General features: G+C 40.2%; 1 protein-coding gene across 8 annotated transcripts in view; it reads left to right on the plus strand.

Moving 5' to 3' along the window:
- The window catches only part of LOC134224628 (innexin shaking-B), a 223,018-nt gene that overhangs the window by 44,932 nt on the left and 159,150 nt on the right, over positions 1-18,936 (plus strand). For 7 of the 8 annotated variants that reach the window (XM_062704061.1, XM_062704060.1, XM_062704058.1 and 4 more), the window contains exons 3-4: positions 5,571-5,683; positions 6,176-6,658. In XM_062704061.1, coding sequence (XP_062560045.1) covers positions 6,411-6,658 — 248 coding nt within the window. In that variant the 5' untranslated portion in view covers positions 5,571-5,683; positions 6,176-6,410. The remainder of the gene's footprint in view (positions 1-5,570; positions 5,684-6,175; positions 6,659-18,936) is intronic. The other variant, XM_062704062.1, reaches the window with a different exon arrangement.

Raw genomic sequence — 18,936 nt, forward strand, 5'->3', positions numbered from 1 at the left:
GTTGATACAGATATTCCAGCTGGTGAGGTACTCTGTCAAGGCATCCAGGCCTCGTTGGAGTTTTGACACAAGCGCTTTCAACACTCTTCCGTTGTAGACGATAGAGGTGTCATCTGCGAACAGAGACAAAATGCCACCTTCTGAAGGTTTCGGTATCGTAGAGTAAAATATAACGCGCCCCCATCGCAGCATTTCGGGTGCTTCTTATCACATGCAGCCTATCAAAAAGTCCGGCCATCTAATCGTAAAATTTGTACAATACATTTGACAAATGTACATAACGCAAATATATGTTTGTATTAGAAATAAAATAAATCTATCGAGAGTTTTAAATATGGGGACAAAATTGCTACCAGCGCAGTGCACAGGTTGCACATGCGAACGTGACGCCTCTATTCCGTACGTCAATCAAGACTAAAAATGTCGAGGAAGCATTTTCCATCTATTTTAAATTTCAAATTAAACAATGTTCCTTCCGACTTTTGAGTCGGAAGAAAAGCTGATGCGTTCAGGATGACTAACTTAATCAGAAAATCGGATATGGATTCTTCATTTTAGGACCCAATTGGGGTAAGTTTCCTGCCTCAATCCGTTTCAATTATCTCCGTAGAGCAGCACATTCAACGACACCTGGACCTGAATTAATACTACCAAAGTTTTCCTGGATTTCCCCTCCCCTACTACTTTCCTGGAACCTTGTTTGTTATGTTGAGTCATAGTTTACGTTTCGTCGACAATTTTTATGTATTAACCAGTTGTAGTCAAATTTCAAAGTGTAAGTAATAAATTTTTAAATGTTAATATTAGGTTTATTTAAATCAAAATTTGCCAATTGAAGAGACCTGAAGGAGCTCATCTTGCCCCCTGTCCTGCCAAATGACTCTGGCCTTAGTACTCTTAACGAGTGAAGAACTTAAAATTTTAAAATTCACATAAACAATGGAAGAAAAAAAAATACATGAAAAATAATCCGGTCCAACTCAAGTATATTGAAGGAATATGTCATTTTTTTCTGGAGCGATTCTATTGATTTTAGCGTAAACAAGCTGACGAAGCACTAGCCTAGCGAGCTGCACCAAATCAATGTTCTATTTTCTTCTAACGTCGGCCAACATCCTCACTACCTGGTACATCGCTGAATGCTGTGCTTCGATAAAATCATCAACTTGAACCAGATGGTTTCGTATGTATTATTTTGAAGAAAAAATATGGTTTTGCAATTAATGCCTGCTTTAAACGATCGAGTATTTTACTAATTTCTTGGTAAAATCCTACAGGATTGATAAGCAGTAGCAGAAACTGTGTTTGAATTGTCGACTGAATATTGTTTGAAACATGTCAGAATTATATACCAAAGGGTCAACACAGCTGATCAACTTAAGAATCGTAAAAAGCAGTGGACGACATATTTGAATCACTCCTTAGACTCAGACAACGTAGTCCTGCCACTGCTTGATCAAAATTTGATGTTCTGAAAACTCAGATGTTAATATTGTGTGGAAGATTATGATTTGAAAAATGTATTGGAGATAACTACTTTCCTTCGATGGGACTTGAACCCACGACCCTCAGTACGTTCCGTCAACTATTTAACAAACTGGATAATCAACTGTTAGACCAATCGTTTGACTAACACTTCGACCAAAAATTTGACCAACTGTCTTATAAATTATATGACTACACTTAGTATAGTAATAAACACTTGTCATAAGACGAGCTGGACAATACCATTTAATTCTACCACTTAGTTTGTACCTTGACAGATACGTATTTCGACCTCAACAGTAAGGTCGTCTTCAGTGTCTCGTACTTACGAGACACTAAAGACGACCTTACTGTTGAGGTCGAAATACGTATCTGTCAAGGTACAAATTAAGTGGTGGAATTAAATGGGATTGTACAAACTCGTCTTATGACAAGTGAAGACATTCCACTAAAAAGCTCAAAATATTTTTTTTAACAATTATATGACTAATTATTTTACCAATTCCCACCTTAAGTGGAAGCTTGCCTGCTCATGGACTGATTCAAGTAAATTATGTCACGAACCTGAATGGACGTTTGTTAGATTTAGCTTTTGTCAATGCTTCGGACGTTATTGAAATAATTGAACCTATACAGCCATTACTGCCGATGGATCCTCATCATAAGCCATTCGTCATATTGACTCACAGTTGTGGCAACATAGTGAATAGTCCAGAACAACAAAATGTAATTATTCAGATAGACTTTAAGCGCGCCGATTTCCAAGCACTGAATAATGCTATAGCTTCTATCGACTGGTCTCAGTATTTTACTGGTGCAGCATTTTTTTACGGAATGCAGCATTTTTTTTATAAACAGCTTTCTGAAATATTGAACTGTCATATCCCTTGTGTTCGTCATACGGCAACTGAAACGACGCGGAAACCCTGGTGGACTGCTGAACTTCGTCATATGATAAACAATCTGCGCAAGTAAATAAAACGTTTTTTCAAATAGAGATCCTTAGTCAATAGTACTCACCTGCGAAATATGGAATGTTGTTACAAGAGTTTATTGACCGAAACATACAAGGAATACATGGAAAAAATACAGCGAGACTTGAAGCAAGACCCAGCATCATTCTGAAAGTTCGTAAAATCCTTGAAAACTACTCCTAGGATACCAACCAATGTTGAAACGATAGTTAAAACCTACTCTACAGAACAACCAAACACATGATATCTCTAAATCAACATGGCTTCATGGAACATCGATCAACTACAACAAACCTCATGTGTTATATCAATGTGCAGATTAAAAAAATAGAAATGAGAAAACAGGTCAACTCTGTCTATGTTGACTTTTCTAAGGCATTCGATGTCGTTCCGCATAACTATGCTATAGAAAAGTTTAAACACATGGGATTACCCGATCATATTGTCGAATGGCTGCGTTCATACCTGACAAATTGAAAAGCATTTGTGAGTATCAATGCAGATTGCTCCGAAGAATTTGACCTCTTATTTTTATCCTGTTTGTGAATGATGTGTGCTTCCGGATTAAGTCGCCTAAACAAATGTTTGCAGATGACCTTAAATTCTGCAGAGTCGTTTCGTCTGCTATCGACTGCCTTGCCTTGCAAAGCTATATTAACGAACTCCTACTATGGTGTACTGAGAACGGAATGAAAATGAACGAAAATAAATGTAAAATTATTTCGCTCACTCGTCGTCATAATGTGATCAACCATATATACAGCATTGGCAGTAACTCTTTGGAACGCGTAAGCTCTATCCAAGACCTGGGAATCACTTTCGACTCAAAGCTACGCTTCAACGATCACATTTCATCCATGACTGCCAAAGCATTTTCCGTGTTAGGATTCATTCGCCGACACACTTCAGCATTCTCGGACATTTACACTCTGAAATCACTTTTTTGTACACTGGTTCGTAGCCTCCTGGAGTATGCAGTCCCGATCTGGGCTCCCTACCATACGGTACAAGTCATACGCATAGAGCGGATACAAAAACAGTTCATACGATTTGCCTTACGCCAGCTGCCATGGAATGATCCGGAGAACTTACCGGAATATCGATCGAGATGTATGCTGATAAATTTGGAGACGCTATCGGCCCGGAGAAAGAAAATTCAACGTATTTGACGTGTTGGAGGGAAATATCGACTGTCCGGAACTTCTACAAGAGATTAATATTAATGTCCCACCTCGCACGCTCCGTAATCCGCCAACAATCAGTGTGCCATATCATGGAACCAGCTATGGTCAGTGCAGCTCCTTCAGCTCATGCTTAAGAGCATACAACTATGTCGAAGGAGAGTTTTAAATTTAAGATTAAATATGTAGAATAAGAATAGTCTGTACGATTAACCACTCGTCACAGACGATCGAGAAACGCATTGTACGAGGCCCACAGGTGCTCTTGTGTTATATTACCAAAGGCCACCAGATGTTGCTTTAGGACTTGCAAAAAAAATATATTTTGTTACTTGTGTCCCTATAGTTACGAATACTATACTGCCGCTAACCGCAAGTCGAGCACATCTGTATATGGGCCTCCATATACATATGTGCTCGACTTGCGGTTAGCGGCAGTATAGGTTCTAAAGCTATGTCCAATTAGAATCCGGAATCATTGATTGTATTGCAGCGGCACGGAAAGTGACCGCTGCAAGAATTCTTTTACAGCGGTTTGTCTACCTAGGCGCCCACTTGTTGTGGTATAAATTTCACGATGTTTCGGGCAGCGAGTCAAAAATTATTCCAGATTTAAGCCGAAAGGAGAGAAAAAAAAATCTGCACACCCACGTTGATAATCCTGCTAATCGACGATGTCACTCTCAAAATTGAGAGGTGACTGAGTCTTCAAATATATAATGACATCTTATAATGTATCCGTGTGCTGCTCTTTTATTAATATGATTATTAATGAGTGTCCTGAGCTTATAAGCTACCTATACATCGACTTTTAAATAAAGTTATACTTAATTTGAAATATGCCATTCCCAACATTTCAAGATAAAATTTTCAAAACGACTTATCTGCTTTTGTAAACAAAGATTCAAACGACGATTTGACGAATCTGATAGCTCTCCCACGCAAACCAACACCACCAATAGGTAGGTGAAGGTTTCCGCTACCTGTTGATGGTGTTGGTTTGCGTGGGATAGCTATCAGATTCGTCAAATCGTCGTTTGAATCTTTGTTTACAAAAGCAGATAAGTCGTTTTGAAAATTTTGTCTTGATTTATTGTTTTCTCTGTATGTTTACATCTGTTGCCATCATTTACCGACTGAATTTTCCCAAATTTGTCGAATGTCTAGCTCGATTTCGATTATCTATCATATATAAAATTTCCTTAAAGTACAGTAAATTACCTTTGTTTTGATGTATTAACCTTATTTGTACGTCAATCCGTTACCGAGATACAGATGATTTTAAAATTCCGGATGCTAAATGGACAATGGCTTTATACGGGATTTGCAACTATTGGCACAAGTTGGAAAAAAAGGTATTTTAAAGATACTTTACCAATATAAATGGATTTCCAATGTTGTTTTTGTTTCTATCGTGATGCGCCAGTTCAACTAATTGGCCGGTAATGTGTTAATGTAATTTGTCAATTCTCGGCAAACCATACTTCCGCAACTATAGAAACACGCATTACTATCGGAACTTCTACCCTATAGCAAACTTTTTTGCAATTTTGTTTTATGGTCAACTTCGAATAGTTTTCGAGCTCCCACCATGTTATATTAAGTCCGAGACCCCGATCACTAGACTGAACACGAAAACCTATAAAATAAATAATCTCACTGAGCACAAAGTACTTGTCAAACATCTTACCAATTGCCATTGTTGGCCAAATGTGTCTGCTCCATTCGCATAAATATCATGGAAATCGTCTGAATACTCAACAGATAAACTTCTTGATTATCTTATATCCTGTGAATCTGGTGCATCTGCACTGTATCGAACTGTTGCTACGATGTAGCATAATACACTGTAGTCCTATATATACATAACACTTACCAGAATGTATCCATTGTATCACATTTTAACATTCGCTTCCTTTTCTTCTTCTAGCCTACGGCTGCAATGCGACGGGTGAACACAACCATAAACTTAGCCAATCTTACACAATGTCATAAATCGTAATGGATGTGCCAAAGCGCATTCAACCGCTGCTGACGCTGGATGTGAGTGGATACCATGGACCCTGCAACTATTTGAAGCCTGATGCTTTATGTTAACCTTATCAATTAAAATACAGGCAACACAAACAAAATACGGAGCTTTTTATGTTTTGTTGCTTGAAACTCATTCCACTCATTCCACTGAAGAACAACAAATACAAATCTTCATAATAAATGTTATAGTAGAGTTTCTTACATTCACTTTATATCCAAAGTTCTGTTTAATACTTTCTTTGTAAAAGACCAGCTTTCAAGCACTCTTTATTTTTTTCCCTATCATTGCTTGCATTTCTATAATATCGTTAGTTTAGTTCCAATTTAATTCTCTATTTATGAGGTAATTATTATCAGGTGTGATTCAAGTCACACTTCATGTTGTATTTTACATTTTTTAAGTAATTGAGTTCATTTCTACTCAAACAACTATTGTTCACACGATTTTTACTCTACAGTGAATACAACAATTTATATTTTTATGATCTTTTCCTTATTGAGCCGTGTCCGTCTTTTCCTGTGTTTCCAAAAATACATACGAAAACCAACAGAATACCAAAATGGAAAAGAAAAAAATGCATCGTTTGAAACAGTATCAGTACTCTATAAACCGTTTACTCGGTTACTATAAATTACCCTGAGGTGCATCCATGGAGTGAATACACGAAGATTCTGTTTTGGTTACTAAACAATTGAGTGATTTCAATGAAGAGAATCAAACGCAAATTGATTATAAATGTTAAGTGATCCAGAGAGTCGTGTTGATTTGAAAACGTTTCGGAGTGCCTCAATAGTGAGTTCAATATTCGACACTGGTGGATCAACAAAATTTCATCCATTGGATCCTAGTGTGACACTTGAGCTTGAATCACCGGATACTCCTCGAAGAAGGAGTATTTATGATTCCGGTCATCAATCACACATGGGAAGAGCCGTTTCTGCTAGGAGCTTAGTCGATACTAGGAGAGGAATCCAACACAAGAGGTTTGCTTACTGTCATTTTTATCTGTAATGCAACTGCCACATGTTTGTATGCCTCTTTCAATTTACTTCTGAACATATCGCTACTATCATCTCATTGTATCTTATAATTGCACCCAAAGTTTTACTGTACCTCCCATTGTACGCGTCTGTCATGGATGATTGCTACTTTTAGAAATAATATTAGTAAACGTTTGATTGCAGTGTGATTTGTGCGTTCTTCGATGTCATGTTATTGGACAAGCTTTAATCATCTGAAAGGAAGTGCATGTACTTTTAATATCATTATATAAACCATATTGCATTATATGTATTTTAAAATATACTTTCAATAAGCAAATGAAAATAAATATAAAGATAGGCTAGATGTCTTTTAGTTTGAAAATAACTAAAGACCATTCAGTTTTCGACAAATGAACAGATGTTTTCATACCTACCTAAAATAAAGCATCAATTATTTTCCGCTAAATCACATCCGCATGTAAAAAAAATCGCGTTGAAAGGAACAGCAATAACAAAAGAATCCTGTTTAAAAATCTATTTCGAAAGAAACCGATATCAAATCATTAAATTTCTCCGATTCAGTCAAAACTCGATATTTATTCAGACTGATTTGATTTCTATTTTGTTTCTGAATTTGAAACAAGCAAGAAAATTTCACTAAATGTGAATGCCTGTCTTTATATTTATTTTTCTATTCATCATTCCTTCAGATATTTCATTAATATTAATCGATATACTTATATTTGAACCCATGATATTTGTCCAACTACTGCATCAGCTATTCTTTAATATCAGAGACACTGTGGCTTTCCCGGCAAACTGGATGCACATCGTCATAGTGCAGGTATACTCAAATAATTTATTTTAGATCACTGCTCTACCTCTGCTAAAATTTTGCAGGATTCAATCATGTATCAAGATATTAAAGAAAGTCATTACGCAATCAGGATTTAGGTTTTATTCAGTGAAGCGATTGAAATTCTTATTATGAAACCTTCGTTTAAGAGCCAATCCAATACTAGGATTTTACAGCTGGGAATCGCCGGCGTAGCCAACAGATCTTAATAGGAGAGACCGGTTGACAGAGTTTTTCTGTCAGAATATCTGAACTCAATCTGGTAAGACTTTTCGAAAACCGGTTTTCACTGTCTTTAATATGCAAGGGCACAATTGTGACATATCTCCATCGATGAAAAAATGCGGCTGGTAGATTTGCTAAGATTGTGAAAATAAGTGAAACACATCAAATGAAAGTTCGTGATTGAACATATTTCATATCGGCCGCGGGTGCTTGGTTCGTTTTGTGCGGTCGGAAAGTATATATTTTTTTTGTTCGGGATGAACCACTGCATCCATCTCATTGAACTTTTGTAGTATACCGTATCATTTGTTTAGTGCATGTCTTTCTGCTCCATTTCTATTAAGAAGAAATGGAGTAGTCGTTTTTTCACTTTTTTCAGATATTTCTCAAACTTAATATGAGGCCTCTTTAGATTGAGGTACCGCTATTTATACCCTTCGAGAACTGGCTTCTACCAACTCTCAAAGGTGCGCCCCTCAATCAGTTTCGGCATCATCAATAAGAGGGATAATACTGATTTTGACCATGCACGGTACTGAAGTTAAAATATATTGTTGCTTCTTCTTATGAGTTCCGGATTCGTTTTTGAACAGAGATCTGATATAATTGCGTTTAACTTTTCGGAATATCACCTTTACACAGAGCTCTAATAAGTCAGAGGGTTTAGCAGATCCACCAATTTCGGTTTCGCTTCGAAACCAGCCTAAGATTGAGTTACGTTTTTATAATTCACTCCATCGACTCCATCCAAAAGGTGGGTCATATAGGGACACGGCAGGTATTTTCGTCTGTTCGTCATAGTCTCGAAAACCAATAAAAGAGACGCTTTTTTGTAAAACTCATACGTACCAAATCGTAAGCTCAGGAGAAACGTTCTGCTGTAGTGGAGTTCTAGCAAATGTACGTTGCTTTCGTTGGTTTTAGCCCCTACGACGATGGACGGAAATACCTGCCGTGTCCCTAGTCGTTCCAGACTCTTCCGACCATCGCTCATAAGCATTAACAAAAATAGTAGAACTAGAGCACAGTGTGGTAGATCTTACTCCGCAATGCACCACCAAAAAGGAGTCTTCCCAGCATTACAGGCTCCGTTAACTACCTGACTAATTGTTTCACCCCCAGGCCATTCATCCCCTCGACACGGGTTGCCTGACACCTTGGGATTCGGGGTTAGGGACGGCACATCGTCAGCTTCAGTGTTGTACCCACTACCCAGCCTGGCGATATGATCGGATTTACACCGTTACGCACTACTTCAGAGTATCCATATCCCAGCGTAACGGGCAAGGTATATCATTTAGTTCGAGATTGAACAAGTTTCGTATCGGTCGTGGATTTGGATGCGTTGTTTTGTTTTGTACGGTTGGAAAGTGAATCAATTAGTGTGTTGGTCGTGTTTCATATTGGACACAGGTCTTTCGCGAGATCCGAGAAGCTATTTTTGTGTTGATCATGCGAATTATCGTGTTTAGATTAACACGTAGGGGAAGAGACCCCAAAACGCCTGTTGGGTATTCCCTCATATTTCCTGTGTTTGCGATGTTCGTAACAAAACTAGACCCAACATTATGTAGGTTAGACGAAAAAAGTGATAACGCTTTGTAGCTGGCTGCTCTTAGGGAACAACGTGCCATGCGCATCAGCATTCTAGTATGAACAGTGCGTGGAGACGCGTAGTACATTGTAGGTCTTGCCTTTTCCCCCATCAATATGGTTCAAAATTTCTTCAATTTTAAGATGGCATCAGCTTGCTATATTGTTCAACTGTTGCATGAGGCATGAAAATCGTTATAGCTAAAACATGAGAGCAATCTTTGCTCATGTTGGGCAGCGCAGATAAGCACAAGTCAGGAAAGGGCATCTGTTTAGGGGACAAAAGACAGCCTGGCCATTAGCCCACTCGCCGTTTCGAGTCAGTGTCACCCGGCTCTACTCAGAGTAGAATGTCAGACTGCAAGCCCCCGATTTTACAATATTACGATATCCAAGACAAGTTTCTTTACCACGCGGCAAGAATTCCATAATTAGTATCTCATTGGTATGGATCCTGAGGTGCCAATTGGTACTCCCTATGCTCCTGTGCGCTTTAAGCGGTATACGGTAGCTTTGACAGGGCCTGCTGGCGGACGGGTATAGCTTATAAAATAAGCTTATAAAATTGAACATATCATACGTGTAGATATGTATGTGTTTTTGGCTTTCTCGTATACTAAGTATACGTAACGGCTATATGATCACTCCAAAACCAAATTTTTGATATAAGGCTCGGACACCCATAGTGTTAAATACTAATCGACTCAGCTCGACGAATTGAGGTGATGTCTGTTTGTGTGTATGTATTTTTTTTCTTCCTAAGCAATGGAGGGGGAATCTGCTCAACAGACATCCTGGGTTGTCCAGGAAGTGCGGGGTTTGGGACCACCTCCAACAGCAAAAGAGGGAGGCAGGACTACATCCCCGACCCGCTAAACCGTTTCCATTGCTGCCAAGCCCATAGCTCTTCAGTACAACCAGAAAGTAATGCTTCAAAGGGGGGCCAGTGCACAACGCACCCTCGAGGTTAGCTGCGTGTCCTTGCAGCACCGAACATCGTAACTCGCTTTTTTAGAAGAACACCATGGTATCGTGCCAGCGCGTTGCCGGCTTTCCAGGTGGCCTTACCACGCCCTATGTCCTCGGAAGGTGGAAAGGGTCGACTTCGCGCCTGCTTCCCTCTGCACGACTGGTATCAAGAATGATGATGCCGCGTGCACCCCAAATTGACCTTTCTGCGATAGGGCCTATTCACCAGCACACAGAGGGACTTGCCGACGCAGTGCCTACGCCTGCCCCAGCCTTGACGAGGACCCCTTTCCGTCCTCGGGCTCGGAACCCGCCCGGTTGACCGTCGCCGCGAAAGCGACGATACCATGTTGTTCTTCGCGCGGCCACTTGTTCGATAAAAGGATCGTGTTCGACTACAGAGCATAACCACCGGTATGACCCATGAAGCCGACTCCGATCCCTTGGACCACCTCCTATTTGCGTCTGAACTAGCCATCCTTGAGTCCACGCGCCACCTTCTATGTAGCTCCGAGACGATTTGAGCGATAGCCGATAAAACGGCGTTCCAGCCAACTACATCTTTACACATCCTCCGAACTAGGTTGTCCGGGGTAGTGTCCAGACCACATGTGGCAAGCATGTGGTCACGCATTGCGCGAAAACGTGAGCACACGAACAACACGTGTTCCGCCGTTTCCTCTAAACCTGCGCACACCAAACACTCGGGCGAGGCCGAGCAAGCCAGCTGCGTTACTTGCACTTTGATTTTGCAGCACGCTTAAACGCCGGGCAACGTTGGAGCAGTCACCCCCGACGTACCCGAAAGTACTTGAGCCTCAGTCTGGGTAGACTGTGGTACCACCGTCTTCGCTGGCACGCCTTCGGTCGATTCGACCTTGCTCGAGTCCGCGAATCCTTGGGCCTCAGTCTGGGTAGACCTCGACTCCACCGATTTCACGGGTTTACACTTAGCCGTCCCGACCGCCCTCTCCAGCTTGGCGTCCAGCATCGACTTTCGAAGTTTCTGCAAGCTCCTCTTGAGGTCCTTGCTGATATTATGCTTCGATGACGCAAAGTCGATCATGGCGTCCAGCTGTTCCGGGGCCACCTCGAAGGCCGAAAGTCCATCGCGTTTGCGGTTCATCGCCTCCACAAGCCATGGGCCGTCAATAACCCCTATCGGCGATTTTTTAGCCGAGAGGAAGGTTGAGTGACCTACGCTGGCGCTGCGCACTGAGCTGCCCACTATTGCCTCTGGCCTCCTAGGCGGAGACCTGGACAACCCACCTCTTGCGAAGGGGTTGTCGCCTACACTACTACCACTAGTTGAAGAATTGACTTGGTTTTCCATTTTGGTCCCACGAGTTGCTCGGGAAAAGAGGTCCACCACGCCAGAGCCCAGCATGACGCGGTAAGGGACAATTACTGTGGAGGGTGCCCAGGTACCCCACAGGCTACGTTGAAGGCCTAACTTATTATTTCACCCCCTGGTCATGCATCCCCTCGGCACGAGTTGCTTAACGCCTTGGGATTAGGGGTTAGGGACGATGGTCCCGGTCTAACTCGCAGTGGCCATGGGGAGGGGTCGTCAAGCCCTTGGACAAAGTCCCTGCTGCCCCGGTGTGTCCCAAGTAACACGCGCAACATCTTTCAAATAGGTGTTTGCTCCTAATAAATTGCATTGAAGACACTGGCAATACATCGAGTTACATTAAAGCCACTTCATAGTTTCAGAAAAACACAATGTTTCATTTCCGTTTAAGTGGCGTCGCAATATTCTACTCATCTGACTTCTTGGGTGGTTTCATATCAGAAACAAAACAGATAAGTTGCAGAATGAATAACACTTCGGTTTATTAATGTTACGACAATGTTTCTGATATGTTGCAAAACACTTTGAGCTCGGCTGAGCAGTATTTTATTTTTGACAGTCCCCTGTATGTTCCGTATAAGGTACAATGAAGTTACAAATGACTTTTTTGTTTATGTAGTGCACTTGTAGCAGAATCTCCAAATAGAATTGATGGTGTGATGGTTACAGTAGAAGGTTGCAAATCTCAAGGTCCATGGTTCGATTCCCGGTTGGGTTTTGTGTTTTTATTTTCATTGTAGCCGCAAGATGTTGCAAATAGGCTCCTCCTCTTGCGCTTTTTGTGTCACAAAGGAGTTTCATATACGACGCGTTGTGCATAAGTCAGACCTTTAGTAAGTCACACCACAGTTGTTGTTATTCACTGAGAAACAAGAGGTGTTGCTTGGAGTATGTATGTATGTGTGTGTGTATGTGTACATAATTTTGTAAACACACTTTTTGGAACTTAGCATTGGCCGAATTACTCGCAACAAGTCTCATTCGACTGAGAATCCTGTCCCATTGCTATTGAAAATTGGGCAGATTGGACAATGGGATCGGAAGATATGGCCAAAATACTATTTTCTATGCGCAAAACACGCTAAAAATACTCACTCATATTTTTTTACACGAGAAGGGCACCAACACCGCTAGGTGGATTAATCAGGGTTTTTCAGGCATTTTTGGAATACAATTTTTCCACATTTTTCACTATGGCCACTTTGACGTCTCTAACAACAATGAAAACCATATTCAAATTTGTTTTGAATCAGTGCACATAAAAAATCGATATTTTGTTTTGTTAGTTTTTGCCGTGTATTTGAATAGCCTGACTATTGTGCAATCTACATGTTATTTGGTATTTCGTCGCAATTTAACAGTGCAAAACGATGCGGCGAGAATGTTTCATCTAAGCTCGGTGAACGTGATACTGTAAGCCTTTGTGGACGGGAATTTCAATACTTTTCTAAGGAAAGATTAATGCTTTAAGAGAAATATTTCCTTATGTGAATGAATCCTTAGAATTGCTAGAAAGTTGTCGTTTACACACTTTCACTACAACATGTTCCGGAAATCCGTGTTCGTGCATTAGCTGCCATAACTGGTCCCGATTGATTGTATCATATGCGGCTTTGAAGTCGATGAATAGATGATGTGTGGGCACGTTGTACTCGCGGCATTTCTGCAATGCCTGCATTTCTGCAATGTACGGCATTTCTGCAATGTACGGCGAACACCTGATCTGTGGTAGAGCGTTTACTCATAAATCCTGCCTGGTACTGCCCCACGAACTCTCTTGCAATTGGTGTTAGTCGGCGGCATAAAATTTGGGAGAGTACCTTGTAGGCGGCATTCAGCAATGTGATTGCGCGGTAGTTGCTACAATCTAGCTTATCGCCCTTTTTGTAGATGGGACACACGACACCTTCCATCCACTCTTGCGGCAGAACCTCATCCTCTCAAACCTTGGTAATTACCCAGTGCAGCGCTCTAGCCGGTCTAGTTTTGTCTGTTCCGCGCCCGTTTACATCGTGCCTCGTTCGCCCTCGTGCGGTGTTGCAGTATTCTCGTCCATGCTGCATTCTTCTCCTCAACTAACTGCTCACATTCGCCGTCATACCAGTCGTTCCTCTGGTCCGGGGCCTAGTACAGCGGTTGCAGTTCTTCCAATGGCGGATCGAATAACTCTCCAGCCATCTTCAAGAGACGCTGCGCCTAGCTGCTCTTCCGTTGGGAGTGCTTCTTCCAGCTGTTGCGCGTAGTCTTGGGCTAGTCTATCGTCTTGTAGCCGCCCAATGTCTAACCGCGGCGGACGACTTCGACCCGTGTCGAGAGTTTTGAGCGCAGACATACTGCAACGAGGTAGTGGTCGGATTCAATATTCGCACTGCGGTAAGTGCGCACGTTCGTGATGTCGGAGAAGAATTTACCGTCGATTAGAACGTGGTCGATTTTCCGTTTCTTGATTAGGTGATTTCCATGTGACCTTGTGGATATTCTTGCGGGGGAAGAAAGTGCTTCGGACTATCATTCCGCGGGAGGCTGCAAAGTTTATGCATCGTTGGCCGTTGTCGTTCTTTGCGTTGCGGTATGCAAACTATCCGGTTCGATAGGCGATCTATACATTTCCTTCCTTCCTATTTCAGCGTTGCTGTCGCCGATGACGATTTGACGTCCCGCAGTGGGCATTCATCGTATGTCTGCTCCAGCTATGCATAGAACGCTTCTCGTCGTCGGGTCTCCCTTCGTGTCGGCAGTGCACGTTGATGATGCTACAGTTGAAGAAACGGCCTCTTATCATCAGCTTGCACATCCTTGCGTTGATTGGCTGCCACCCATTCACGCGTTGGCGCGGTTCTCAGATCGCCACAGCTTTGGTAGAAGGTAGTCGCTCGATGCCCGCTTTTCCACACTTTCTGTGCTGTCCAGCAGATTTCCTGCAGCGCAACGACGTCGAAGTTGCGGGGATGTAATTTATCGTAGATTATCCTGTCGCAACCTGCGAAGCCTAGCGACTTGCAGTGTTCCAAGCTTCCAATCGTTTCGTTCGTAATGGTTGCTTTTAAAGGCGGCTTATTGGGCCTGCACAAACCTCCTGTCTCGTCGGAGGCCGGTCGTGTCATGTCTCTTTAGCGTCCCACCTAACACCAGGACTTGGGCTTGTGCGCTTTGAGCGGCACACGGTCACTTTGGCGGAGCCTACTTGCGGATACATGCAGCTTTTTAGAGAAGTTTAACAGAGCCCACTGTCAAACCCCACCTAATCTTAGGCAGGCACCACAACTCACAGATGACGTGGGAAGGGATAGTCAAGCACTTAGACATAGTCCCTGCTGCTCCCAAATGCTCAGGCTCAGAAACAATATAAACATTATATCTACATTTTTAAAATATAATGCAGAATATATCCCACTTATCCCGTTTGAAGGGGTAAGTGGGTCCTATAGGTAAATTCATTACTGTCACTATAGTATACCAATATTTTTTGTAATTGTATAAATGGCTTCCAACACGTCTTCGCTCCAACAACGGAAGCATATAATGATGTATCCATGGTCAGTGTTCTGAAATACTTTGTTTCTAAGTATACGTTAACAATTTTGCTGATTTAACTTTTTTTTAGATCCCACTTGCCTCGGGGTACCTTGGGTGATTAGCACACCTTAAAACCATTTTTTGTGTATGCTGCAAGTGAGAAAAGGCGAAAAACTACTTTTCGCTTTTGTCTGTCGTTTGCTTTTGAAGTTATATGGCCCTGAAAGCGCTATGTAGGGACATAAGTAACATTTTTTTCATGAAATAATTCAAATATTGCAATCAACAAATACTATAGTTTTTGATTGCATTACTCAAATTAATTCATGGAAAAATGTTACTTAGGTCCTTTTAAAAAGTTAAACGAGAATTGTATTCCAACGGAATTCACTTCAACCAGAGTCTATTATATAGAGTTGCGCAAAGAGGATCTTCTTACACTTATTCTAGAATAGAAAGGCAGCTAAATAGGAAGGTATTCTAACCCTTTCAAATGCAGCATGGTCTCCTTTATAGACTTGCGATGATTGAAATCCATTTCCGAGAGAAAATTTTAATTTCGTGGTATGGTAATGTTTAAAACGGTACTGAAATACTGTCTACTTTTCTTCATGTAAAATAGATAGTGACCTGGGTGGCAGATTTTAATAAAGTTCTGCATAAGATCCTCACAGAAACTGTATGAATTTTTGAAATATTAAATTTTGGATGTTTTTTTATACAACCGTTATTGTATTGGAAGCGCAACGTATTGAAACTAAAATAGAATATTACAATAGGTAAACACACATTTTTCTGTTCTTGACTGACTTAGAGTGATTGATTGATTTGCTGGTGCAGGGGTTTTAAACATTCACCTCATACAGAACACACGATGCACGCTTGATGCAGCAGTAAAAACAAAAATAAAATCACTGGTAACACTTTTTTTTCACGTAGGTAAATAAAAATATCATAAACTAATTAATAGTCACATGATGATTGGTAATGCAGAAAACGAATCTTAAAAAAAAATTCACATCATTAGACTAGTTTTGTTTGTCCCAGTTCTTTTAACCTAGAAGCACCAATTACAAATTGTAGTGCGGATGCAATTCACCCTGTGCAGTAGAATAGTGAATAGAATGTAGTTATTAATCTATTCGTTAATGAGTAATTATACTTCTTTATCTTTAGGGAACGTAATCCGATTCAAGCATGCGTACATTATCAAATAACTGGTACCGATAAATACAGATTCACACATTCTGTCTACATACACGGTCTATTAAAACAGTTAGGTTTTTCCTGCACCTGTGGTGAGTGTTATCTTAGTTTAGTTTTGTTATATATTTTCGTCAATTGATTGGAAAAATGTAAACAAATGAAGAAATAAACAATGAAATAAATTATTTTAGAATGTTTTTGTTTGAACATAGTTGGTCACATAAAACGACGGTAAACATAATAGAATTCCAAATAATTCAAGGCTAGTGTAACATATTCATAAAACATTAAACAACATTTCTGTAGTTTCTATACTAATGTATTTTTAATATAATCCCTATATTTAATATAGTTAATATACAAACTGAATGACACTGGGAGAATGGGTTATACAGAATACAGAATTAGAAAGTTTCCATAAAAAATAGGAAATTACCAATAAAAAAAATCAGGGCATAAGAAATGAATAAATATAAAATTTCCGCAAATAGCGCAAAATTCCCATAAACAATTGAGATTTTACCACAAAACAAAAATAAATTAACACTTTTAAAAGGAAAAATTGCGTATAATAATAGTAGTTTGTGCAACAAGTTGCAAAAAGATGATTTTTTAGCAAGAGTTGTACGTGTATCCAACGAGGATTGCCGAGTTGGATAAATACTACGAGTTCTGAGAAAATCAAGTTTTGCAACGAGTTGCACACGCTATTTTTTGCAATGACAATGAAATAGGCTTTAGTTTGATAGATCTGTACCGAAATGGTTCATTCTAATTTATTCCACATGATCATTCTTGCCAATAAATTATGTTGCTGCAGAGAATAATCAGATTCTATGTTACCGTGCCACATTGTATAGTTCGATAAGCCGTGAAGCGATAGATGTACTTGCCTTTGGAAATTTTTTATGTCATGTCCATCAAACTATTTAATTTATTACACGACGCAGATAATACACTATTTGAACACTTACCCAAGCTAATTCGGCAAAATGTATTCATGTAATTACTGTTCTGATGTTGGTTTTTCATTATAGCACCGAAATGAGTGTTATAATTAATATTATCCAACCCATTTGTGTTGCATAATGTTCATTAAACCACCCATTTCGTTGGTATGGAAAAGTAGGCCGTTTTATCACTCAAAGACGAACTGTAAACCAGATAGGTATTATGATCAGAAATTGCAAAAAGAAGTTCTCCATAAAAATTTGAAATGTTCCACGAACAAAATTTTTCACAGAATGATCAACAAAAGAGAAATATAAAAAATAGAAAATTTCCATAAAAATATACAAAAAAAGCAATAAAATTGATAAAATTTTCAATGAACTTGAAACGCTTTCAACCTTTGGTCTGTGCTTTGGGGTCAATATGACCCCAGGCCACTTTGAGTGGCTGCCATTTTTTTAGTTTTCAACCGATTCTCCTAATTTTTGGTAGTTTGGTAAAACTCGCCGAGATCTGTCTCCTAGGTGCAAATTCGCTTGACAAATTATGAAAATATGCGCTACAGTGTACTTTTTCAAAAACTTATGTTGTTCTGTGCTCTGGGGTCAAATTGACCCCAAATTGAAATTGCTATAAATTGGATTTTTGGGGCTGCCTCGAAAGACAATTTAATCATCTTTCAGGTCATTATCAAAGATTGACTATAGGTGGGCGGGTACATTGCGGGGAGGAGTTTTCTTAAAAAAGGGTGCAAAAACAGTGATTTTTCATGCTTATTTTACTTATATCTCAAAATCCTACCCATTTTGAACTGCACCTTTTCAAAAAGGTTATGCAGGAAGGCAATGGGGCCGTCCACAAAGTACGTCACGCCTCTAGGGGGGAGGGGGGGTTCTGAGCAGCGTGACGATCCTTACAAAAATTTTAGGGGTTTGTTACAAAAAACGTGACGGAGGGGGGGGGGGTTGAAAATCGCCAATTTTTGCGTGACGTACTTTATGGATCTTCCCCATGTGCTTTGACATGAGGCATTGATTAGTTTAGAGCTTGGTCGCTAGGTGGCGGTATATTTGAATTCATTATTTTAGACTACTCAAGTAATTCCGATATTTGGAATTTTCCTCATTGTAAATATTCTTATCTCACAAATTTTAAATTTGTAAAGATGACGTCTTTAACAAAGTTCATCTGGTGGGAATGGACTGTCATGTGACGGAATAAATAATTAGGAAATTTACAAATAGGCGGCGCTAGTGTACTTGCAATATTTTTGCGTATTTGAAATATTGCTTTAGCTTGAGATCCCTCATACCTACACCCAAGTTGTATTCGGCAACATCGTTCAGGATGTCCAGGACTACAAAGCGGTGCTCAATATAATGAGCACTTCTTCCAAGATGCGGCGCTAGTAAGCTGTTATATTTGGGTATATTGTTCCATGTGAGATCTGATGTATTTTGGTTTGTAGCATTTTTGGCAAACATGAATGTTTTGGAGTTCATCAAAAGTTTTCTTTGTATTCAACCTGCTCCAGCGATGCTGCAAATAATAGAATGTGTTCACAGAATATGTTTTAGGTCATCCAAGAAAACCCGTTGTAAAATTCCC

The sequence above is a fragment of the Armigeres subalbatus genome, chromosome 3, assembly GCF_024139115.2.
Source record: "Armigeres subalbatus isolate Guangzhou_Male chromosome 3, GZ_Asu_2, whole genome shotgun sequence".
Lineage (NCBI taxonomy): Eukaryota > Metazoa > Arthropoda > Insecta > Diptera > Culicidae > Armigeres > Armigeres subalbatus.